The 25,716-nt window shown below is 39.4% G+C and overlaps 1 protein-coding gene across 1 annotated transcript in view; it reads right to left on the bottom strand.

Annotated features, from left to right (window-relative positions):
• Positions 1-613: 613 nt before the first annotated feature.
• LOC134508453 (interleukin-31 receptor subunit alpha-like) overlaps positions 614-25,716 on the bottom strand; it is a 33,113-nt gene continuing 8,010 nt past the window's right edge. The window contains exons 5-16 of the mRNA XM_063320142.1: positions 24,056-24,222; positions 22,829-22,968; positions 20,374-20,515; positions 20,130-20,212; positions 17,323-17,533; positions 16,571-16,729; positions 15,403-15,525; positions 14,660-14,812; positions 12,833-12,976; positions 10,528-10,624; positions 7,792-7,855; positions 614-4,723 (exon numbers count right to left, since the gene is read on the bottom strand). Coding sequence (XP_063176212.1) covers positions 4,238-4,723; positions 7,792-7,855; positions 10,528-10,624; positions 12,833-12,976; positions 14,660-14,812; positions 15,403-15,525; positions 16,571-16,729; positions 17,323-17,533; positions 20,130-20,212; positions 20,374-20,515; positions 22,829-22,968; positions 24,056-24,222 — 1,969 coding nt within the window. The 3' untranslated portion in view covers positions 614-4,237. The remainder of the gene's footprint in view (positions 4,724-7,791; positions 7,856-10,527; positions 10,625-12,832; positions 12,977-14,659; positions 14,813-15,402; positions 15,526-16,570; positions 16,730-17,322; positions 17,534-20,129; positions 20,213-20,373; positions 20,516-22,828; positions 22,969-24,055; positions 24,223-25,716) is intronic.

Raw genomic sequence — 25,716 nt, 5'->3', positions numbered from 1 at the left:
ACTGCAGCCCATGGGAAGAACCCACATTGGGGAAGTTTGTGGACGACTGTCTCCCATGGGAGGGACCCCACACTGGATCAGGGGCAGAGTGTGAGGAGTCGTCCCCCTGAGGAGGAAGGAGCGGCAGAGACAATGTGTGATGAACGGACCACAACTCCCATTCCCCATCCACCTCTACCACTGAGGGGAGGAGGCAGAGAAAATTGGGAGTGAAGTTGAGCCTGGGGTTAATTTTCTCATTAACCTACTCTGATTTGATTGGTAATAACTTAAATTGATTTTCCCCAAGTCGAGTCTGTCTTGTCCGTGGTGGTAACTGGTGAGTGATCTCTCCCTGTCCCTATCTCAACCCACGAGCCTTTTGTCATATTTTCTCTCCCCTGTCCAGCTGAGGAGGGGGTGATAGAGCAGCTTGTTGGGCACCTGGTGTCCAACCAAGGTCAACCCACCGCATTAATCAAACTGGTGCTTCCACTGTAGAAATAAAATAGATATGGGGATAAGATTATTCCCCCCATTGTCATGGAGTGATTTGTTTTAGCAGCAGTCTTCTCTAAACAGTACTTAGAAGTGACGGATGAAAGCTATCCCAAGTTTTATTACCTGTGTCCATACAGATCCCATCAACACAATACCATGACACAGTTAACATCATTCAGGCAGTAGACACACAGTACCATCAAGAGAGAGAGAAAAAGGCAAACCAAGAGCCTGTGACACAGAGTCGAGAGCTCTGAGACAAGTATCTTCTGTAAGTAGAGGGCTTTAATTAAGTGCTTCATTATTTTACAGTTTTTATACCCGTAACCGCGTTGACTCAGATTGACAGGATGCCCCTGTGCTCTCTGCTTTCAGGAGGACTCTGCCCAAGTGCAGATGTCATTGTGCCATAATGCTGGCTTTTTAAGGTTGGCAAAGTACCCCAAAGGCTTAGATTTTTAGAGGATTTGTAGATATTCTGTAGCTACTATTATTCTATTTGGTAGATAATACAGAGTGAAAAAAAAAGCTCTGGAACATTGTGGTTGCTTAAATCTCCTGATGCAGACTGAGTAGCTGTTTATCTTGTCTCCAAAACACTGTGATAATTTTCAATGCTGTCTGTCTACTGCACTGTAGTCTGACCTTAAATGTAAAAAATAAATAAATAAAAATCTCCTGGTCCATACTACATTAAAGTATCCAAAACCCACAATTACTCTGAATACCAGAAAAAATAGGTATGTACTAACTTTGCTTTGTGCATGTTTTTAGAGGACATGTTAGAGACTGAATATTAAATTCCTTTCTCTGTAAATATAAAATGCTAAAACATGGTAACCCTCCAGTATCATACTCTATGCTATCAAACACTATGCTTATGTGCCTCCAGGCCCACGTTTAAGTGTCTAAGCTTTTACAGTGTCTAAATTCTCACTAATGCTAACAGTGGTCATGTAGAGCTATGCTGATAGGGGAAGAAAAGAAAAAAAATATTTTAAAATGCCTTGGCTTTTTTGGTCCTGAGCCTTCATATTTGCAATTTCACTCAATACATACTGACGTCAAGAATACTGAAGCTAAGAACACTACTGAAACCACTTGAACAGTGCTATAACACATGAAATGAAATACCTTACATGATTATTAGTAGAGGTAGCCTTCTGCAGTCATTATACATCTGTATATGCACACACGTTTTTAAACTGCCTGAAGAGGTCAGGCAGTTGGACTGGATGACTACTGTAGGTCCCTTCCAACTAAACTAAAAATCCCCAAGAAAGAACCGAACAATAAAAAAAAACACAAAAAATTATTTGCCCCTGATCTAAAGGCCTGAGCACTATGTGACTCCTAATCCTATGTCCCTGAATATGTACATTATTCCACCAAAGCCTCCTTTTTGGCTGGATGAAACCATTTAGCAAGTGTACTCTTGTATTTCTCTCCACAGAAGAGGGTCTTTCTTTGCTCTCAAAGGATGCCTCATGGTGGGATGAGTTCTTCATTTATATCTCATCTCCATACCAGGCTTTTTCTCGTATCTCTCATTCTCCCAACGGTACACCTTACAGCCATTATACAAGTATTGAGGGTGGTATTGCTCTAATGAGAGCACACATATACTGTAAGCTTTATAGCAGAAAGTGGAATACATCCACTTGAGGCAAATAGGTCCATATGTACCTCTAGGGGAAATTCTCCCATCCCGATAAATGGATTTTCTTTAGCAATATGCCAGGCAATGGCTAATATTATGGAAGCAATACTCACCGGGTCAAAAGCCCAAACTGTCTTTTGAGTTTCATGTATGAAGACTGCTTCATATACTGAAACTGGTCACAAGCCATTGGTTTGATTCTACTTATTTACTTCATAGTCTATATGTAACATAATAATATGTGCTGGTTTGGTAGGTGCAGAGCAAGAAGAAATGAATTCCTTGTTTACAGGAATGAGTAAGTTATTTAAGGTACCAACTGCACCAGGAAGATAAGTCACTCTGACCAGAAATGGAAGAAATATTATAGGTACTGAATATGGTATTTCTTTATATTTGGGAAATGGACAAATTAGGCGGTGTTCATGTGACTACTTGATAATAAATGTATATCATTTGAGGACTTGCCCTTTCAGCCCCTCTACTAGATATTGCAAGTAGCAACAGCTTTGCTAATAGCAGGATAATTTGTGTTCTCCTAAATTCAGATCAGGCAAAGTCACCTGACTGAAGTTAAAAAAATGAAGAAAGACATTTAAAAGACTGTTAAAAGTTTTGAGGTGGTCTAGGGAATGCTCCTGTTACTCCTTCTTTGAATGAGTAGAGGTAACAAGGGTGAGTGGAAATTGATACATTGTTTTGTGGCAAAACAATGCATTTTAAGTGCTAAGAAAAAACAACGCAAAACCCACAGTGAAATACAGTTCTGCCAGTCCTAACATACATACAGAGATATAAATAAAGAAAGAGTGAATATAAATAGGAAAGTGAATAAAACAGGTTTTGTTACGGGGCCTCAATAAATCAGTCAAGTGGCGGATATGCAATTTCTTTGAGCTTTTTGCAATCATGGCTATTCTATAACTCATACTGCCCAATATACATGGAAAATTTAGTGTGAATGTGAATCATCCTTCACTTTTAATGAGAGAATTTTAAAAGACGTCTGTCTAAGGAGCCTCCAGTGCTTGTGGTACAGTTGATCAATTTCTTTCTCTGCAAAATAATTTCAGTAAAATGCTCAGTAAACTAGAGACGACAACAATAAACTGGGTCTTCTACAATAACTGCAAACCATTAATGCCTACAGAGTTCATGGGTGAGAAGCTGTTGTAAGCTGGAAAACTAGTTCAGACTCCTTACACCCTGGAGATACGCAATGGAGTCACATAAAAAGCATATTAAGGAAGACCCTTTTATCCCCTATATTCCAATGAATCCTCCTCTAATCAAGCTTTGGAGGGATGACTAACTAAACTACCTATTCAGCTCTTTAAGTCTGTTCAAGAGATACTGTAATTGCGTGCAGTGTGAAATTGTATCTACAACTACATCTTGTAACAGAGCATGAATGGATTTCTATGTCTGTGTAGATAAACGTAGGAAGAAATAGCCTTAATTTAATGCAAGTAAAAACTCCAGTACTAATAATAATACTTATTGTCATCTTCATTTACACAGCACTATTCATCTGTGATGAATAAAGGTGTAAAGACCTAAGATGTAAAGCACTTAATAGGACTTTACATAGATTGATAATCATCATTTTCTATTCCTAAATTCAAGGGTTTTCACTCTTTTGTTTGGCCAGATTTGACCAACTGCAGAGCTTCTTTGGAGTGGTAGACACTCTTGCTGGAATTTTTACTGAAGAACTTGGATATGAAAACCAAGTCTTAAACTAGTTGCAGTGATTAGAGAACGCTCCTGATGACTAGAACAACATTGTACTTCGAGCAAAACCCTTGGAATTCATTCCTGATTGTCCTGGGACTAAGCACTCAGCAAGAGGTACCTTACTGAAAGGTTTTTCATACAGTTCCCTGAATGTTTTGCCTGTGTGAAGACAGCAGGACTTTCCACTGAATTACTGTGGTGAAACAGATAATCTAATTATATCTATTTCACCACGGAAGCTTATTGAAGTAGAGACTAAGTATTGTCACAAGCTCACTGTCCTGTATGGTCCTAATGGCTCCATTCAAGCACCAGAGGTTTTGGAACTTGGTTTTATGGTACAAGAAATTATAAAATGCTTCAGTTTGAATTGACTTGTCCCATCAAAGTCGGTCCAGATGGCAAAAATACTACCTGGCTTTGTTTGAGGTAGTCTTGAGGAGCAAATAAAACCTGATGCTCAGTTTGTGCTGGTTTACCATTTAGTTCCATTTCCAAATGAGGACGAGCAGCTCTTGCAGGCAGCTTCACTGTCAGACTCATCAGGGCTTTCTGGCTGAACTCCATACTGGTGTAGTCACTCAAGAGTGGTACTGTAATGGAAATGATTCCTTCTTCTTCACTTGTAACTGCTTTTTCGGGGATTTCCTCATGCCTTAGGCTTATGTCTGTGTTATTGCTAAGTTCTTCTGACTGGCAAGTGTCACACTTGCTGTCTTCCCCACCATCTGTAAAGAGGTCTACCTTCAAAGGAGCCTTTGAATCATGCTCTATGACATAAAGGCTGGTGCTATCATTGTCTGACAGCACCTGGAGCAGTGACCTTGAAACAGGTTTCCAATTAGTCTACGAGACAAAACAAGGAGAAAGAATAATTTTAGTATCATACTTTTGTGAAGTGGAGTTGTGAAATAAATAACAAAATACTAAAGCTAGGAAGCAGGCAGACTGTATTATATATTGCCTATATAATATTCTAACATCCATTTTATCCCACCTTCACTGGTTTTAGAAACATAAATGAAAATACTTATTTCCCTAATTTAGAGGACCATCTTCTCCTTTCCCATAGTATTTAAGCAAAGTTTTTCTTGCTTTTATGTGTGCTTGGGACAAAACGTAGTGGTGATTAAAGGTAGGCTTCACGATGTGCTGTTCTGAGACTCACAGCTTTCAAAAAGTTTAACAAATGTGTTACTATAAATACGCAGCAGCTTGAATTGAACAGCAGCCAAACAAGCTTTAGCTACCAGCTACTGCAAGCAGTTTGTTACTCAACTTACCGCCATGTTGTGATCTAAGTGTACCCCGGGCTACAAGTTTTTGCAAATTCTGGATGATTAAATAGAGAACGGCTTGTAACACCAAGCATAATTCTTATCCACTTAGATTTGCTCTGCTGAGTATGCCCGTTTTTGCCATAGTATTTTTTAAATATGGCAAGACCGGTATGTTCTCTGGTATAGCTGGTAGCTTTTTTTTTTTTTCTGTTTTGTCTTTTCTCTCCTCAGTTACTTTAAATTTGTTTAAACTGCTATGGTTCTTCTGCTACATTGCACAAATAACCTGATGTGGTTCAGTCTTGAAACAACGTACGATTAGAATAAATATATGGAATATAGTAAGATTTACTCCTTGCTTCCATTTTACAGTGCTCATTTGGGGAATACCTTTGTCCACATGTCATGAACTGTTCATAATATCAGATTACTTCTAGGCAATATATCTGGTAACTGCTTTATTGTACTGTCTCCTCACATACAGCTTTTTCTGCTTTCCCCAAGCCCCTTATCTGATATCTGTTATTTCTGTTTCTGCCATGTTATCAACATTTCACTATTTCTCTACCAGACTTGGCTAATACAGTCTTCATTTCCCTTCATAGTTTCTTTGCCTCTGCAGGAACAGTTAAATACATTTTAAATTGGTATATTTTGCTTTAAAGTATTTATATCAGTGGCACTCTGGTTCATAAAACCTATTTGTCCTTTCTATAACATGCACCCTCAATGTATTTCACCTGCACTTGTTCACAATGGCAAGTATTCTTTGAACCTATTAGGTTATTTTGGCTGGTAGTTCTTACTCCTTTCTTGCTGAACTTCTATCCTGCAATTCAACTCCACCTAAGCTTATTATTACATTGAAACAGCTTCAGGTCTTGTGCTTTCTTTCTACCTTCTTTAAGGTAGAAATTCCCCAAATACTGAATATACTAGATTCATTTTTTTGCCTTTGAGAAGTCTCACTTCAAACAAGTATTGAATCTGCAGATGTCCCACTTTCTAAATGTACGATGGAGAAGAAGCAAGAGGATTAGGTGGAGTTATTTTTACTGGAGTGGCCCGTGAAGGACATATGAATCCCAGCGCTGAGAACTGGAAGTTGCCTGGTGCTCGTAAGCAGATCAATTTCTTTAACTGGAGAAAACAGTGAAATTGCAATCTTCTGACAGCATCATTTTTGAAACTCTGACTTTGTACAAGTGTACATTTGTACACCTGATCCTCCTTTGTTCAGCCTTATCTGGCTTTGGCAAAATGAATATTTGACACTAACTCTGAGCTCATCACTTCTTTATCTGCATTTGGGTCGAAGAAAGGAAAAATGCAAGCACGGGAGTCCTGATCTGGAATATGAAAGCTCATTACTTGTTCTGTTGAAGGAAGCAATGCTGAAGTTCAGCAAAACCTTTGATTACCAGCAGCTTGTCAGGGTCTTCTGAAATTTCCTTGCTGATGATTTCGTTCTGTGCCCTAGATTTGGACAGTGTCTGTCTTGTAGATACCTTCCAGCTTCTGCCTCATCTTTGACTAGATAGATAGAAGTCTGCATTGTTAAATCTCACATATTGGCTAGAGAAACTAGATCTACAAGTGCCAAATTAAGTTCAGGTCTGCCAGAAAAATCAGAGAGATCTAAAAAGGAAAGCTGTAGAACTTACTGTTCCAAAAACTTACTGGTTGGCATTCTGACACTTGTGAGATAAACTGAGGTCTCCTAGAGGAAGGACTTTTAGTACCAGCAAAATTGGAGTGAAATTTGTTTAAAAGGGGGGAGGTAAGGAGAGGAAGATGCAAATAAGCCCACTAACAGGCAAAAATGAATGTTTCCAGCAGCCCCCTTCTAACAGCTGATTTTCAGGCACTGCTTCAGTCCTGAAATTCAGATATCCTTACCAAAGCATATTGGAAAGCTGTGGGCAAGATTTGAACATGCTGCTGAACCTCGGTGCCTGTTGACTAGCAGGTGCCCCTCAGCTATCTACCCGCTGACCAGCCAGAGCCTCTGGATTGCTCTGGAGGTGGGTAGACTGAAGGGTGAAGAACAGATTTCAGAAAACACCATATACATGGCCTCCATCATGAGAGTTCTGTGGAATTAGGCCACGATGCGTTACTTTGTATTTTGAATAACTTCTATTTAATAATCAGTTCTGGTTGGTAAAAACCACCTGGATATAAAAGCTGAATTTCTCTCTTCAGACTCCATCTCTCCCCTTCAACTTCACTTCGTTCTTTTAACAATGATACCTTTAAATACGCTCTATAATGTTCTCAAAAGAGTCTGAGAACCTTAGTTAAATTAAAAAGTGCATACAGCCTTTGCCTGAACAACAGCCTTTGCCTAAACAACAGCCCTCTCCCATCCTGTATTTCTAATATTACCCTAACTTCCCAACTGTTGATACTAAACATTTACTCCGGTGAAGTGTGACAAGACTAGCATTACTGATTAATCAGTAAGAAAGACCTCCCTTTTATTAAAGGAGAATTCACTGCCTGAGCATTCACATACCATTCAAGGAGTCGCACACACCCCACACGAGTCTCACTAATAACTAGCATTACTAATTAATCAGTAGGAACAATATCCCTTGTGTGTTTTTTTGACACCACCAGAAGAGTACTTGCCATATCTTGGAGCGCACTGCTGTTTGTTGGACTTGGTACACTGGGCCAGCATGGTATTTTCAGCCTGTAAAGAAATATTCTAAATTTATTGTCGGGTTAAATGACTGACATTTCCTATGCATTTAAAATAACTACCGTTTATAATTAACATTTTATTGGTATTTTCATGACCATCAAAACAAGATGTTCTACAATGACTATTAAGCATAATGCCAATTAAAAACTGAAGTCCAAGCTTGGTAGTCTACACTGAAGTGCTGAGTTAGTGGCAATTAGCATCTTTGTTTAAGGACAAAGGAGCTGTGACAGGAGCTAGTAATGTCTCTTTCTATATGTTTAATCATTGTATATTCCTAATTTGCTATCATTTCTACGAAACCTCCATCTTTCTTGAGGACTCTTGGACACATAGGAAGAAGTGTGTTTTAATAAATATTTGCTCCTGGGCTTCTACTTAGAAGTTTATTTTCCCTCAAACAAAGACCAAGCTATTGCTGGTTGTAGCTTCTGTGCAATGACACAGGAGGGCTGGAAGAGGCTCTCCCTGGCACCCACAGACCAGAACACGGGGGAAAACACAGCTCCTGCTCTTTCCTGATTGTTTTGAGTTTGGCTCTTTCTGTGAGGAGCTATTACGTGCAGTATCTCACCACTTCACCTAACATGAACCTAAACTTAGGTTAGATATCCTCACTAAAAACTCACACCAGCTGCTTCTGCTGTAGAGGAATGGGTTTGTAGAGTTGAGTTTGCCAGTTGAGCTGTTCAAATGGTTTTCATCTGCCTGCTTGTCCACAGATCTCTCATCAGAGCCCTTTTTTTCAAGCTCGTTCCTTGCACTCAGTGGCTCAGAAACAACAGAACTGTCAATAAGCTGCTATGCTCTCCAGCTTCCCTGGGCCACCTCCACACAGGCACCAGCTCAGACATTGTCCTCCTTGTCCCTTCCTGAGAGGACAGGCTATAATGGTGGCCTTCCCATCACTCCTGCCACCCTGAGATGCTGGTGCTGGCCCCAGACAGGCTGAGGCCAGCTGTGATTTCCCTGCAGAGGGGCAACAGTGGGGTGGGATGGGAATTTCAAAAAGAGTTTCTGCTGAGCTGACTGATCCCAATGCCATTGTTCACCCCTGGCTGCTCATCCACTGGCTCCCGGGGGAGCAGAAGAAGACCATCTCTTGATATTTTTGAGTTTTTCACCTCCCTGCCAGCAGCTGCTCTCAGAGCAACCCCTGTGAGCTCTGGGCAATGACTCACTTCCATAGGAAAAAACCACAGCGGCGAGAGACTGTGGGAGGTTATGTAGCCCATCACCCCGCCTTAGTCTCAGTTTCGGTGTTGTCTGGTTTTTGAATCAAATCTAGACTTCGTTAACTGTGAGGTACTTTGCCTCTGTTTAGGCTGTGGTTTGAGGGGAAGTCTGAGGCTGTGGAGTTACTGGATCTCCTTGCTGATCCTATGAAGATGGGTATTTGGCTGGCTGGTGAGTCCTTTTTTTATAAATCAAGCAGGCAATTGAGATGAGGGGATCCTTGGGACCCTTCATCCCAGATCGAGGTGTTCAATATTACTACATATTTAATTGCTACTTCGGAGTGCTACACCTGACTTCTGTGTGCTGGTTTTTTCAGTTTTCCCAAAGTTCTTTCCTAATGGGCCCAGACAATGAAGTATGATCTTATCTTTAACACAGTGAAGTTTGCTCTCGGTCAAAACTTCTGTGTAGGTCTCAGAAGTTCTTGTCAAAAAGGCTGGATCAGATATAGAGCAACTTAAAGTAAAATCTGAAAAGGAAACTGCACAAGAGACTTAATGTAGAGGACAGCCTTTTTCCCAAAGGGAAGGGCAGGAATTTAGCCTCATGCATAAGCTGAAGTGAGCTACGTCATGCCATACAGCTTTCAAGTCACAGGTTGTACCGTCTGTCTGTTCTGTCCCTCAGCAGCTGTGCTTTCAGTTTGTGAGGCTGGCACTTTGTAAAAAGGAGAAAAGGGGAGGGTAGTGTTCCAGGACATCAAAATAGTAATATGAATGGTTGTGTGCAACTAGGTTTATCAGAAGATGAGTATTAGAACCCATTACTATGGAAGCCATTTATTTTTTTTAGTGGTAGTGTATGCCCCTAATATTGCACCTCAAATTAACTTGAGAGGGGTGTACTTTATTAAAGCAGAGAAAAATTTCTGCTAAAATAAGAGGACCTCATCCATATCTTACAGTCTCCCTCATTATTCTCTCTTCTTCCTACACTTTCATGCATTACTCTTCCTCATTATGTGCTTGTGTTCATAATTTATACAGTTAACATCCAAATGTGCTTGCAGGAAACTGCTTAGATGGCAACATCAATTTGTGTATGCTGCTGGAATTTATTTTTGTATTTCAATAGAAAAGACATGATCATCAGTTGGGAATGAAAGAGCAAAATAATCATATGCATGCTTTTTCCATATATATAACCTATTTTCTGCTGTGAGAAATGGTCCTTGCTCTTTTCAAGGGTGTTTGAGATGGGAGGCAGTCAGATAACTGTAACAAAAGCAAAAGATTATAGATTTTTGAAAAACTATCTTAATCATCTTATAGTGGTTTGTAATTGCTCTCACTCTGTAAATGGTTGGGGTGGCTTTTGTGTTTTTGAGTTGCGTTGCTTTTAATGAGGCCCAGTGCTGCGAAACTTGGGGTTAAGCAAAATGGAAGCGCTGCTAACAACTTCAGTCAGTAATCCCTTCTTACCTTTTAAGCATCAGAGAACAAATGACAGGTGCAAAAATCAGAATGAACATCATGCTGAAGCAAAGGACAGTCACAAAACCTTCAAATTCTCCTTTATCTGATGGGAAATGGAGAGACTGAATCAGACTTACGGTATCAAGTATAGAAAGGCTACATTGCCTCCGCAAAAGAAATACTTCAAACAGAAGTCAAGTCAAACTTTACACATGTTCTGGGATTCCTGTAAGTGAGATCTAGTTCAAATGTGACCTGGAATTTCTGGGGAGTCTGAGGTTTTCAGGTTTAAGTTACCTAGATATATGTGCTGAATTCTTAAATCTACCATCCAAATACTTTATGATAATAAAAGAAGTATTCCTACTCCCATGCTATTATGTGAACTCTAGCTGGCTTAATGGGTCAAGACCCTGATGCAGGCTCGACTTCATAGGAAACTATTTGAGTCAAAGTGTCTTTCAATCATTTGCAGGTTTTACTAGTAGGGTTTGGGGCCTTTTTTTTTGTGAGATCCCACTCAATCCTGATAACAATGATATGGTTAGTGTATTTGGTAGGTGCCATGCTTCACCTGTTAGGAACATTAAGACAGTTTTATCAGCAGTCAGCCATTTGTCAACCCTTGCTGCAAACCTACATCTCTTATTGCCTATGTTAATACCTGCTCGATACACTTCCCGCAACCACTAACGCTCCTCAAGGAGATAAAGTGCTTGAGAGGTTAATGAAGGTTGATAAAGTGCTCGGGCAGTGAGAGCAGTGCTGCTAACACAGGAACCAAAGCAGCCTGTGATGTGAACTGTGGGTCGGGGTTGAGGTGTTCTTTACAGAAAGCTAAATCAAATGTTTCAAAATAACATCAGGAAAGTGTGGTCAGTACATGATTGTGTTGCTGATACTGACAAAGTGTATTTGCAAAAAGGCCACTTGCTTTTTCTTTTTCTACCCATCCACCAACAAAATTTTTTTTTTTTTTAAATGAAACAGATACTTAATTTTGGTTAAAAAAGTTTTTTCAAAAGCTGCAAATCGCTTTGGTGCTGAAAAAGGCTTTTTATGACAAACCTGATGTTCTTCTGATGGATTAAGTAACCTGTGAAATGGTGGGGGGAAGTAGTAAATGTAACATTTAAATTCAATGTAATTATTTGATTTTTTATAAATGTTGCATTGAATTAACTGGGAATTTTTTTTATTTTCCTGAAAAAATTGAAACTTATCCAAATATATGCTCAGTAGAATGCATGGAATAAAGTCCTGCAGAAGAGTTCCAGTGGAGACTTAAATTTCTTTTGTTGACAAGAGAAAGGATTTTGTTGAAGGAGAGAAGGATATACAAACCCTGTTAATTTCAAGGAGGATTTTGAATTTCTTTCCTTCTTCTTTCTGTTTGACTATTCGATCATTTGTGTTTATACCTCCTTCACTTTATACAAAAAAGCTGTAAGTGGGAAGAAGCTGTTGCATACTCTCTCTCTGGATGTCACAGGTTACTTTTCCTGTGGCTGACACCATCTTAGCCTGTTCTTTTCTTTTTTAATTTAGAAAGCTTCAATTGAGTAGACCTGTGGTCAAACCAAAAAAGGGTCTACTGCTGTGTTACATTCAGATTAACTGATAAGGTGTTAAAAATGTTTGAGAGATCAAGTTTAGCCAACCCTGTATGATTACAATATATGAGACTTTATAAATCTAACTGTACCAACCTTCTTAGCCTATCCAAGCACCTTTGGAAAAAGCAAACTTTTGCCAGTGAACCACAGGACCAAAATGTACTTAAATGATTAGAAAACAAGATACTTTGATTAGCTGTCATCCACAATAGGAACAACTGAAAGAGACTTTTTTTTTTTTTTTAAACAGTTCATGGCTTGAGTGCCTAACTGGAAACCAGTTTGTATGTTGCTCAGGATTTTGCCAAGAGCAAAGACTACTGAGTTTAACAAGTCATATGCAGAATATTTAAACTGCTGAAATCTATGACAGAGATCAGCAATAAATAAAGATATGTGCATAAAGCTAGCATAAAAAGGTCAGAAAATGTTTAAGAGATGAGGAACCCTAGCTAAGTTTTCCCTGCTTGTTAGGTAATGAAATACATAGAGTTGTAGTGTGATGCACAGTTTACCTCTAACAAAGGAACAATTTTGTGTGTTTGATGTCAGTAACTGAGGATTGAATAATGAACCTTGTGCATGAGCACTTCATTACTCCTTGGAAAGCAGGAAGGGGTAAAGAATAATGCCACATATAGTGCATAAAGCAAGGATTGATGCTGGGTAACACATGCACATAACTTCCAAAGTACCGTATTTTGGAGTCCTGAAAGGATGTGAAAGAGTTGGAGGTCCTTCGCCAGCATTAGTGAATCCTGAAATCTGCACACGGTAGGTGGTTTTTTCCTTCAGTGTGGTAAGATGGTAACTTGTGGTAGAAGAATTGAGAGTAACAGCTGAAATGCAAGAGGGGTTGGGGAAGGAGAAAATTAGACAAACTCTGCTGGCTGAGCCTGTATCAGTGTGGCTGACTGGGGAAAAGGCAAAATTCCTGTGCCCTAATCCTCACCTGGAGGAAGCCACGCTGTGCTCTTTGGATGGGTACAAGATTTCTCCAAAATACTTATGTACGTTTTAAATGCAGAGGTAAAAAGCACAACCTTTTAACACACCAAGGATGTTTAGGTGGTGAGTGCAGGAGGTTGTGTATACTGCGTGACTGGAAAAAAACCACCTTACATGCGGAACAGTGGCTTTCATGTTGGCCGTAACAGTTGACATAAGGACTAGACCCTGTCAAATACTTTACCCTCACTACAGTAGTCAGTAGTTATTGACCTCAGCTTACGCCAGTGCTCTTACTCATTCATTACAGAAAAAGGGCTGTGCATTCTGCTTCATCTACTTTGTAGGGCTTTCAGCTCAACCTTTCTTTTCTCATGGTACAGTGACTTTTCCCCTGGCAAGAATAATGCAACCAACGATGCTGCAGTATGCCTTTAATAGGGCAAAAATTACTTCTCAAGTTTGCCACTGCAAATTTAAGATCTTCATAGAAGTGGAAATAGTGTTTTAGCCTATGGGCTTCCTTACCCCCAGTTCTCCAATAAAATTATTCTTCCTGCCTGGAAAACATGGCAACTGTGTTGTGCCACTGTTGTATTGACTGATTAGGACAGAGTCAAAAAAAAGTATAATACTAAGTTCAGCCCTGAACACTCCCATTCTGTCTCCTTTTGCGCTTTCTGATAGGTATTTGCGGTGGAATAGAGCCCATTGAAGACAGTACCAAACCTGCTGCTAACACTGCATTCTTGAAGCTTTTGTTGCTTTTTATTGTCCCGTAAAGGCATAGAACAACATGAATTACAGAACCCTTGCTGTTCTCCTTCATCAGGTCTTAGGTACTATTTGTCTTCCGTAGCATGTCTTTAATTTTATTTGAAAGTCAGTATGTGCAAAGTTAATGTATTATTATTTATGGCAAGGAGACTTTCCACTGCAGACCAGAAGAAAAATGTTTATCAGAAGTGTAGCAATTCTTTTTGAAAACTCAAGTGATTTGAGCACACAACTATTAATTTATTTCAATGTGTAGAAGTTTCATCCCTTGTAGTTAAACACAAAAGCTATCAAGTTAAGAAAATGTTTCTAAAAATGAAATTAATATTAGTGTCTTTGAAAACAGGTAAGAAGTACAAACTGTATTCCCTGCTAATTGAGTTAAAAAAAGAAATATATAATTTAAGTCCTATAGAAAGGCTTAGAGTCAAGCTTGGCTGAGCTGCAATGAAACATAAAAGTATTGTGACTGAAATCTGAATTCCTCAGAAATACTGAGAGTATACAACTTCCTTTCAGTGGTACTAGAGAATTCTGCAGTGCTCTTAGAACTGCAAGTTTTAAGGAAATATTTTCTTATGAACATTTAATTTGAGATGATATCTAGAAAATCCTAGGTATTTGTAGGGTGATCTAGGGCGTCAAAACTCGAACCAGGAGCTGACCTTTGAGAGTGCTCAATTTCCACAGAAACCTAAGTAACTCAGCAGTGTGCTGCAACAGCACTTAATGGTTTGTATGAAGTTCTTCTGTCACGGCTCTGAGCTGCTGCATTGTTCTGAGCAGTGGTGACTTACCCAGAGACTTTTTCCCCAGTGAATCTGTGTAGCTGATCCTGTACCCCTGGAGAAAGCCCAAACAGTCTTCTGCAGCTATTTTGGTCCACTTCACAAGTGCAGAATGCTTTCTGATACTCAGAATTGTCACATTAGCAGGACCTGTCCTAGGAACTTCAAAATTGGATAGTAATTTAAGTTCTGCATCAATACTTGTGCAATAGACTTACAAGACTAAAATCTAACTGTTTCCTAGAGAGCTTATTTCCTTATTCTAGTTGTCATAAATATAACTTAAAGGGTGAAAGAGAAAGGGGAAATTCCATAAAGTAAAAACCCCCTCATCTTAAGCAATACCAAAGTAGGTAGAAATTGTGACTGTCTAATTACAAACACTTTTACTCCAATAGGCACAGCTGTACTCATTTCAACTTGCGATATAAGACACTGCTGAGGTGGGACTGGAAAATCTGACTTTGGCCACAGTTAAATTTGAGCTACACAGAGTAGTAACTCTGAGACCCTCTTTGCGTTTATTTTGGTAATGTCATTTGTAATAATAATATTTCTGTGGACCTGTCAGTAGGGAACAACATTCAGGTCTTTCACTGCCAGTGCCTAACTGCCAGGACCAAAGGCAATGCTAATTGGAGAATGCTGTTAAGTCACCTGGAAAAGAAACTTTGTGCAGAATTTCTTTTATTACTGCAGATAAGAACCGAGAAGAAATAAAAGGGATGAGGTTATATAAAGGACAGGAATACCTCCTTCGACTGAGTAAAAGTGGGTCACTCCAAAAGTCTTTTCGTGTCTTGTGAAACTTTCACACTGACACACATCAGATGCATGTACCATCATTTTGTACAACTTATATGGCTGAAAATTGTCTGGAAAACAAATAAAGGTACATCAAGGTTTACAGAAAAGTTATAATTATTAAAGAAGGGGAGGAGAGAAAATATAGCTTTTCTGCATAGTTCTTACTTTATGAAACTCAAAGCATAGTATAAGTTTACAGTGCTTTACACTGAGTACAAAATGTGTGCATCCTTCTTTATTGTCTCTAGACAGTTAACACAAACTATCTCAAAAGCAGAACAAGATATAACATGGGTTTGCTTTTAAAAGATGCCAGATCTGCTTATAGTCTCCCTCGGAAGGCTTGAGCTGCTGAAGGAGAAGTAGGGAACTAAAATGGCTGTAGATATCTTAGTTCAAGGACAGATATTTCCTCCTTAGCTGGCATATTTAAAAATAAGCGAACCAACTAGACTTGAAGTGGCAGTGCAGGTGTTGCAGAAGGACCAAGGAAAACAGCGCATTCCTTTATAGAACTCTGAATTTAACTGCTCTCTACTGTACATAAAAGCCAGTTCTGAATGGCCTTTGCAAGAGTCACCTAATGATTTTAATCAAGATTTTTGATGACTGTCCTGTACAGGGATCGCTGACTGCAGCTCATCATGCATAGCTTGGTAAGCAGAATACTGGAGTTGAGAACTTAGGCTTTGAAAAGCACAGCCATTGGGATGAAAAAAGTAATCTAAGGGAGACTGTAATAGAGCAGTTTGTATTTAAAGTTAAGTCTACCTAGGGACAAGGGAGACTTTTTTTTCTTTTTTGATTTCTTAAAGCCAGTAGTGTTTAGACCTGCCTGGAATGTGGGTAAGGAGAGACATCATACCAGCAACAGCAGCTTAGCTGCATTTCTTGCCCAGCTGTGACCAGAAGAGTCCTACTGAAAACTCTGCTTTTTATCTGCTTTGGTGTTGCTAAAAATTGATGTCTCAGCACTGGACAAAGATAAGAGTTGCACTTATCTGGATTTTCAGTTTGCTCTTAAACACAGGATGAAAATCCTATCATCCCCAACCAAAAATAACCAATAAATGAAATGGTGCCTCTGTAAGTAGATGAGGTGGTTGCTGTTACCTAGCGTGAAATTTCCAGTAGGCGTAGTTACTATTTTCATATGCATATCCTCTTTACCAGTGCCCCAGTCAACCACAAAACATTTTGGATTGTATTCTGGAGTCCAGGTGACAACTGCATTAGTTCCCTGGTGCTTGACATGGATTTGTCCAGGCAAGCCTGTGAACAAATATACCATTAGAGATCAATTAACAGGAAGGCAATTTTCTCCTCTCTTGGTTGCTTTCTCTCTCGTGCTCTTTTTTGAAGATTATTCGTCAAGTAGTTATCATTGCAGGTGACCAGTATATAGTAAGGTTTACACTGGTAGGTCAATAAAGAAAATTTAGCACCCAGTACTTTGCAATGGTCTATGAGAGCTCCAGTGTTAATTGCTGTTCATGACTTTAATTTCCCACAATCGGAAAAGGGGAAATGGCTGTTCTAAGCCTCAGGAAGAGGAAGCTTGATGTTGATAAATAACCTCCTGTAGCTATTAACTGCTATATATAGACCAACTGCGAGGTAGTGCTTACCTGGGGGAGGAGGAGAAGGGGCTAATTATGGATTATAGCTATACATACTTTGCATTTTCTGCAAGGATCTTAAACATTTTGACATTTTTAAAGACAGATTATCAAATTAGGAAAGGCTTTCAGACTGAAACTAAGGGGGGAGAAGAGCAATCTGCCATTTTGTGGTAAAAAGTGCGTCTTGTGTCAAACAAAGTTTTTATTTCCACCACTCTAATGAATGAATGATAAGGTAAGTACCTGTTGCAGAGAAGTCTGGGACAATGTAGACGGCTTGTGGAGATTCTCCTGCTTTGTTATAGGCGGAAATATTAACAGTATAATAAGCCATCGATAGATTTAGAAGAACTTTTCTGTCCTTTAGAAAGATGGGATTTGGTGAATCCCTGCAACTGTTGGGTGTTCTTTCCACCTTAACGTAATATCCAAGAACGTTCCTACTTTGTGTTACCTAGTATGAGGAAAAAGATTATTATTCTATAAATGTTATTACGTCCTGTGCAGAAAATCAGGAAGAATTACATTGTATAAACAAAATGTCACCTTTAATGATGGGGATAAAATCATACTTTTTAAAATTAGGTTATTAGGAATCAATGAAGCAAAGTATTTCCTTAAAATTAAGAGCATGCTTAAATTGAGAGGATTTAAGCACAGGATTAAGTGTTTTGCTTAATTGGGATCTTAGTTATGTGTATCCAATTAGTAATAACAGCAGTGAAGCAGCTGTAACATTCTCTACGTTTCACTGGAACATACTCCTCGCAATTAGGAGCTTGAAAGTTAATGAGAGGTGTTTAATTGCAATTTATGCCTCTGGGAATCTTCATCTACTAGGCTCTGTTAGGCATGTGGTCTCTTTGAGGATAAATGCTAGTAATTATACTACAACTTTGGAAGTTGTTATATATCCTTTGATACAAATTTTTAGGTGGTGATAGTTCACTCATTTTACTGTACTAATCTTTATGAGAGATTGGGAAATGAATGCACAGAAATGGAAATTACTGCAATCTAGATGGAAACTGAACTCAATACATAAAGGTCTGTGAATGCTGCAAGGATTACTTCTGATATCAAGCTTGTCTGTTATTTCTTGGCACAAAATTAATAGTGTGAAGATACAACAAAGCTGGGAAATTGGGTTATTTTAATGAAATAATTGGATACTTTTGGAGTAATACAGACAGGATGACATTCATGAATTTAAAAGGCAGAGACATGTGTTGAGAAGAATTTCTGGTAAAGCTGGAAGCTCTTAAAATAAAAACATATGTATTCCCCAGGATAGGGAGGGAAGAGTTGGTGCGACTATTTGAAGCTCCGGTATACCAGCTGGGAAATAGCGTTAACATTTCTCTCAATGGGCCCTGAAGCTGGAAAAGGTTTCTGTGTAGGAGAAATAATTCCTAGGATATGTGAAATATGAGGTCTATCGCATAAGAAGAAACTAGTAGAATTTGGCTTTCTTAGCTTAGCAGAATGAGACTGGAAAAGGCTAGCACTGCTCTATCTTGCGCCGTCCTGCAGGGGGTCCTGTGTTATGTGCAGCCATGAAAGCCGTACGTGTTGCCTGGTTGGGTGTTTAAGGCTGAACCCAGCTATCTTGTGCCCATTGATCCAAACTGCATAGAGGTTACTCACTTAATGTTAGCAAAAGCAAAGGAGCTGTGGCTAGCCTCTAGCATCTTTAAGCTGTTTTCTTTGTTTCAAATCAGCTTAAACAAGTATGGCAGCAGAGCCCAAGATTTTTTTTTTCCTCTACATTTAATGTGCTAATTATTGAGTGGACTGCTTCCCCTGCCCCTTCAGTGTTTGTTGAAGCCATCTGGACTTGAACCTCGTTTTGTACCATAGACTAGTGTAAGTGTTATCCTGAATGAAGATCCTAGACCTGATACCATATTTAATATTACCCTTTTTTTTTTAACTAAAGCATTTAGATGGAGAATAATTTCTTCTCCTGGCTTAGCATTTAAATTGGCATATACGGTGTATTTCTTTATCACAAAGTGGATCATTTAGTACGTAGCTTTATCTTCTTCTCAGGAGATAAGGGAAAAAGGGCATCTCTCATCCTTATCAGGAGATCAGGTGTCTATTTCCTCTGCTGTCTCTTCTTTCCATTAACAAAAATGCAAGCCATAACTCTAGAACTTTCCACTTTTTCTGATATGTCAAAACTCTGACAGACTCCATGCTTTCTGCTAGAGGTGTCCCCTATGGCAAACTTCTTGGAGTTTCCCAATGCTCTTTCTCTCAGAATCTAAATAGAATTAATTAGTTTCCATGCAAACACCTCTAGTAACATGTCATTGAAATTGCCTGTAGGTCCCTTGACTATACATTCAAGACTGTCAGTTGTCCATTTTTTACCAAGAGAGCTTCAGCTGGTAAAACTGACTGATCTGGTGTAGTCAGTCAGCTGATAATGGCTCCTGCTGCAGAAGAGGGGATGCCTCTGATGTGTAGGTTTGAACTTTAAATGTCATTATGGGAAGCATGCAGCTAGGTGCTCTTCTTGTAAGCCAGAGGCTCTTTTTCCATCCTGGTTACAATGTACATGCACTTCTGAATTAGTAAATTAGTAGATTTACCAAGCTTTTCTGAAAGGTTTTGGTCTCTCGAGACCATGGATGCTCCTTAGGAACAAGTGAAACACCAGGTGTGTCACTAGTATGTGCTAAAGACTTATGAGGACCTTTCAAGGAGAGCTTCATTCTCGGAGACAAACTTCAGGCATGCCAATTTTTAATGCAAGCTGGAAAGAATCTTTGTTCTAGACAATGTTTTTGAGCCCAGAGATAGTTGTTTTGATAATTTTTTAAGTTTATAAATTCGTGTAGTTTTTCCTTGCTGGCTTCTAGCACCTAAAACACCACCATGCAAATGCAGTGAACCCTGAAGCAAAAGTAGAATATTCAATGCCTTTTGCTTATACAGTGTAGTCTCAATACAATGAGAAAGTTTTGGGTTTTTTTCCTATAAAGTAATAAATTAATAGCATGGACATAACAGAAGGTACCCAGACTCAAAGTGATCATTACCTCCCACTTCAGAAGAACACTTCTTCTGCCTGGAGAGATTTCTGTAGTTTCATTATATGATATTCTTGGCTTTTTTGTGAGTTCTGGTAAATGCGGAAAAAGATGGAGACATGCACTCATATGAATCAGTTTGATCTTCAAATTTTCAACAGTATCTGACAATGCTATTTCATATGATACAAGATTTTAAAAGGCTTTTACATTCATGCTTATTCCTAGTAGAACAAAACTATATTTCACTTACTGTGAGGGACCAAAATCTCTTTACTCCAAATGCAAACACAGTGGAGACCATCCTTGGCTATGCATCTGAGCTGAACAATGTATGAAGACATGGCATTTAAATTTGAAATGGTGACATTGACAGCATTGCTTTCTACAGGCACCTAAAAAGAAATGATGATTAATTTATTTGACAGTGATGAAACATAATCTTATATTAACTGTTTTCTCAGCCAAGAACTGTTTTCTTCAACCTTCTGACTACAGCTGAAAGTAGGGTTTCCTGTCATCAAGGAGGAATTACTACACATTTTAGCCAATGTCTTTTAATTCTTTCAGGGCAATAACCTCTTTTTGATGAGCTTGATCTGCTCAGTCAGGACACGTAAGCAACAGTTTAGGTCTAAATATTGCTTTCAAAATCAAGTAGGCATTATATATACTGAAAAATAATCACTTAACTCTGAGCCTTGTTGGCATTCTGAAGAACACGATGTTAACGACAAATTAATTTTATTTTATTTTTTCAAAATTTACTTATTCTCAAATGTTACAGTATGTCTAAACAGACCTATGTGACTGATGTGGTAAGGAGCATGGCTGGAAGGTGTGGCTGCCCGTGCATTAGCACCACAGAAATAATGTACATCTGCAGCTGGCGATAGCACTGGAGCTCCAGAGACTGTACAGGAATGGAGATCGTTTTGAAACAAAGACACCACCTGTGTCTAAGGAAATCGCTGAGCTGAAAACTGTAGGAGAAACTATGGTAGAAGACTGTTGCTATATGCTTCAAGTGTTTTACACTCTTCCGCAGATGTCCGTCAGTGGCCGCTATTGGAGCACAGTATTCTGCATTAAATGCACCTTTGGTCTGATCAGTTCTAGATGTTGTGATGTTTTTGGTAGAAGCGCTATTGCAGATTGAAGTATTTGTTTTAGCACCTGTCTGCTGTGAAGTATTGTTTTCTGTGTGCTTGTCTGTGCTTGTATGCCCACAGTCACCCTTTCCCTCCAGTCCCATTGTAAATGTGTCCCACATTCTTGTGGTTATGAAGAGTTCACAGATTAAGTTCACAGGATCAGCTGGGACATGGGAGGCCATGAATATTCATGGCCTGCAGTCTCTTAGTACTTGGTCATTCTTATCGTCCAGTATAGTTTTCTCTACCCATCCTTCACACTACTGACTTGAATCTCCTGTCTCCCTTGTCTACGGAACCTGTAGAGTATCTGTTTTTGCTGCTCTTAAATCTGTTCTTCCACATGCTGCATACCAGACTGCCTGGACATGGCTATCTATCTATTGCACCATCAGGTGGAGTATGCCTGGGCACCTGGCTGTCCTAAAATGGTCTGGGACTTGTATGTCAATGAACAAGGGGACACTTCCAAGACTTCCACATTCTTTGTACCAAGATGAAACCTTTCTTACATGGGCCTCTCATAGTATTCCTTCTGAAGTGGCTAAATAATGTGGCAGCCAGATACAAGAGAAATGAGAAAAATATCACAGGTCTTCTGATACAAAGGGAAGAACATAGGAGATTCTGGTGGTACAAAGGAAGTGAAGAGACTCCTAGGAGAGCAGAGATGCCCAAGAAGTGGGAGCAGTTGCTTTTTAGACAGTCGTCTTCTTGGGGTTCTGTTCTACCTGATAAACCTCTATTCTTACCCAACTGCAGATAGCAGAGCTTGAAAACCAGACAATTTCAGGGACTGGGTGATAAAAATCACACACGTGCATGCTGCTGGCAAAGCCTTTGCGTGATATGCTGGTTGGCAAGGGGCAGGATGAGCAGCCATTGCTGCTGCAGGCAGATCTTACTGAAATTGTGACTGATTTTCTGCCTCTTTCTTAGTCCCTTTAGTTTTCGGTACTGCCCTCTTGCTGCACCATAGTCTCGCTGTTGCACAGCCAAAAATGCATCTGCAACTGATCTTGCATCACAGAGAAGTTATTTCCCTTCTTGTCCAAGAAGGAAATCTGCAAAACTGATGCATAATAAGTGTGTAAGGTATGAATTTTTACCTTAAGAAACACAGCAACCTGATCTCTAATCACTTCAAAATTCTAATGATAGCAGCAAAACAGAGCAATATTGCCCATCGCTTGAAGTGTAATCAGGATTTGAGTTTGTATGGCATTTTTGATATCCTCTTCAGCTTTTGCATCGTCGATGGTTGTAGTGTCTCATTGGCGGATTAAAGAACAAGCTGACATGCTGTTCTGCTTTTTTGGTGTATAAAACTATTAATCATTCTTTCCCAAACAGCTTCAGATCTGCTAGAACAAGACTAAGAGACCTTTGTGAGATTTGCCTGCAAACTGTCTGCATGCTGTGCCTCCTCGCTATCCACGTCGTGCGTGCTCTTCCGTAGCATCCTGTTGATGTCCTGCCGTATGTGCTACGTACTGCTGAGCTGATAGTAAGGCACCTCATGTTCTCAAGTGATTGTCATCTGGAAGTACTTACCAGCGTCCACCGAGTGGATTCTGTGAGCGCCTCTCTGTATCTCAGCTCATATAGTGTGGGAGTTGCAGGCAGGTCCCACTTTATTATCAATTGGTTTGTGATCTGATGAGCCTTTATGTTAGATGGTGTTAAGCACTTCCCTAAAATGGGGAACATGCAGCTGTTATAAATGCAAGAGAAGCAGGAAAGCTCTAGTAATTATGTCTGTCAGGTGTGGTTTATGAAAAACGAAAGACTTGGCACAGAATACTAAACACTGAAGGACTTCAGAAAGACTGGAAATAAATAATTGCCTAATCCTTATGGTATCAACAAAATAGGGTTGTTCCTCTCGCCTTTCTTTTGTGAGTGCTTCTACTGATTTCGGGAAGACTCTTTTTTTATAAGCAGGTGCTATTCTGAGTGAGTCTGAAAAGCAAAATCAAAACGTCAAGAGTGCCTATAATCATGAATTGCATAAAAAATTTCCAGAACATCCTCCAATTTCAGCAACTGTCTCTAACTATATAATTGTAAGTGCAAATAGATTTTTTTCTTTCCCTCCAATAAACACAAGGTGGTCAAAAGCCTCTGAAGGAGGTCATAGTGATAATTTGCGTTGTGCTGGTAGTGCCCCCCAGCAGTGAGAAGCACTGTTTTATCTTGGACCATGGTTACTCTGAGAAGGTGAAGTTTTGGGAAGCTCATAAAGTTATCTCTGTGATCAGATAGTGGACAGAACATTTAAATAAACATCTAAAGGTCATAGTTAATAGGACTTCTTTTTTTATATCTCCCCTGCGGCACGGTGTAATGGGTGAGCGGCCTTTGAAAAGAACTGAAATTCGAAAAAGTTGCTCAAAACGCTAACGCTGTGTAACAAGGATTCCTTAAATGCATGGTAGAGTCAGCCTGCTCTTTGTATGCTAATAAAGTTCAGAAAACCATCAAAGAGAGCACAGGAAGCTGGTTAAATACTGTCCACAAATATCCCTATACATTTTTCTGCATTTGGCTATTTTATAGTCTAGCAAATGATTTAAAGTAAAACCCTTCTCCCATGAAGACTTCCACTATTGACTTCAGTAAAGATTTCATCCAAGGATGCCAAACTGCAGCTTAGCTCTCTGAATCAGTAAAAATAACAAGTGTATCTTGGGAGTTACAATGTTGGAAATAATCTTTAAGAAAATGCCACCACAACTTCAGACGGGCATTGCAGTAACACAAATGGTGAAGACGCCGTACCTGCTTTGCTCGGTACAACTGAGATCATCTTTCCTTTCACGCAACTGTCATGGGCGTAATTCACTGCTATCCAAATACATACAGATCGCTCCATGAAGAGGTTCTTTCGTTCTATTGTGATGGAAGATGATGATGTGTTTTGTTGAAAAAGTTTTGGTATTTTGTACCTTTGGAGAAAAGGAAGCAGAATGAAAACCAAACATTTTATTGGATTATAGTTACTCTTTCTTCCCTCCGGCCCAGAAAGCATCATTGCAGCAATTGATAGTTTTCCAGGTTCCCATATACAAAATTCAGCATCTTCAAATCTTGAAGGTCAGGCCTGAGCTGCTTGAAACAGCAAGTGTAATTCCAGTACCCTGGTAACTCTAGCAAATTTAAATATGCAAATCCTTGTTATGTGGTGGAGAACTGTTAAATTCCTTAAACTTGGAAGGCACAGCATAATACAAGACAAAATCCATATGGCCTTCTTTTATACTTTCAGTGGGACATGAAAAGCATTTAGAAGACACAAAATTTGATTAAAAACGACTTCAGAAAATCTACGTGTCAACTACCATAGAGGTGCCTTTTTGGATTCCTTTTGAACAGAAAATTTCCCAGTTACCTGAATCTAAATTACCGCAAATGTATGAAAAACCTCTTAGGAGTTATATGCCTGTTTTCTGCTCTTGGTGAACCTGCTTTGGCAGGGGCTTGGACTAGATGATCTCTGAAGGTCCCTCCCAACCCCTACAATTCTGTGATTCTGACTTTTGTTCCTGCAAAGTATCAGGGTTTGACCGAGATCTTTAAATGCCATCTCAGTCCTCAGCCCTGTAGACTTCTCCTGGTATACCTAATGAACACAGCACAGAGAGCCCAAGAGGTTTAAGGCATTAAATAGGAGGCTGTTCCTGCTCTACCTAGGCTTTTTTGCCCATCTCTCTCTCATTTACTCTCTGCCACACACAGGACAGATTTTTTTCAAGGTTAAAGCTGTGCCACTTCAATGTTCTTAAAGAAATGGGCTGGCATACTAATTGCCTACCTACATATTTCAAGTATTAAATGTGCTGATCTTGATACAATATTTAATACCTGAATAAGACCACTTGAAGTTTCCCCTGTCTTCTGCTTCAGACTAGTTGTAAATCTACCATTAATATTTTAAAGCATGACTTCAAATGCTTGGTTGGAACTCCTCTGTGGGAGTGTTTTTCTTTAATCCTTTTCTTCCTGACAACTAAATCATAAGGAGTAAGCATAAGGAATAATTCCAATGTCAAACTGATGTTACTTGCAGAAAGGGGTGATGTCCTCTTCTAGACAAGCAAGACTTTCAAACATTTTTTTGTTTTTCTTTTAACCCAGTAAAAAAGGAATAAGAAAATTCTTCTTTAAGACTACTAGGTTGAAGGCTAGAAGACTGAGGTTCAAGTCCTGTCTCTGGCTTAGGAAAATCAACATCTCCATGAGGTGATTGTGTCCCTCCTTCCTCACTCACCTGCTCTTTCATTCTTTTTTCTGCCTTCTCTGTTCATAACATCAGCCACACAGCCTAGGAAGAGCAGCCTGATTTTGGCTGAGGACCCTAAGAGCGACTGGCTTACTAATACTCAGCTGATAGCACCTCTACAGAAGCAGAGCCATTTCACGGGTCCTTCTCCCCTTCCAAG

The sequence above is a fragment of the Chroicocephalus ridibundus genome, chromosome Z (assembly GCF_963924245.1).
Source record: "Chroicocephalus ridibundus chromosome Z, bChrRid1.1, whole genome shotgun sequence".
Lineage (NCBI taxonomy): Eukaryota > Metazoa > Chordata > Aves > Charadriiformes > Laridae > Chroicocephalus > Chroicocephalus ridibundus.
The sequence above is the reverse complement of the archived record's forward strand: the minus strand, read 5'-3'. Positions and strand labels throughout refer to the sequence as shown.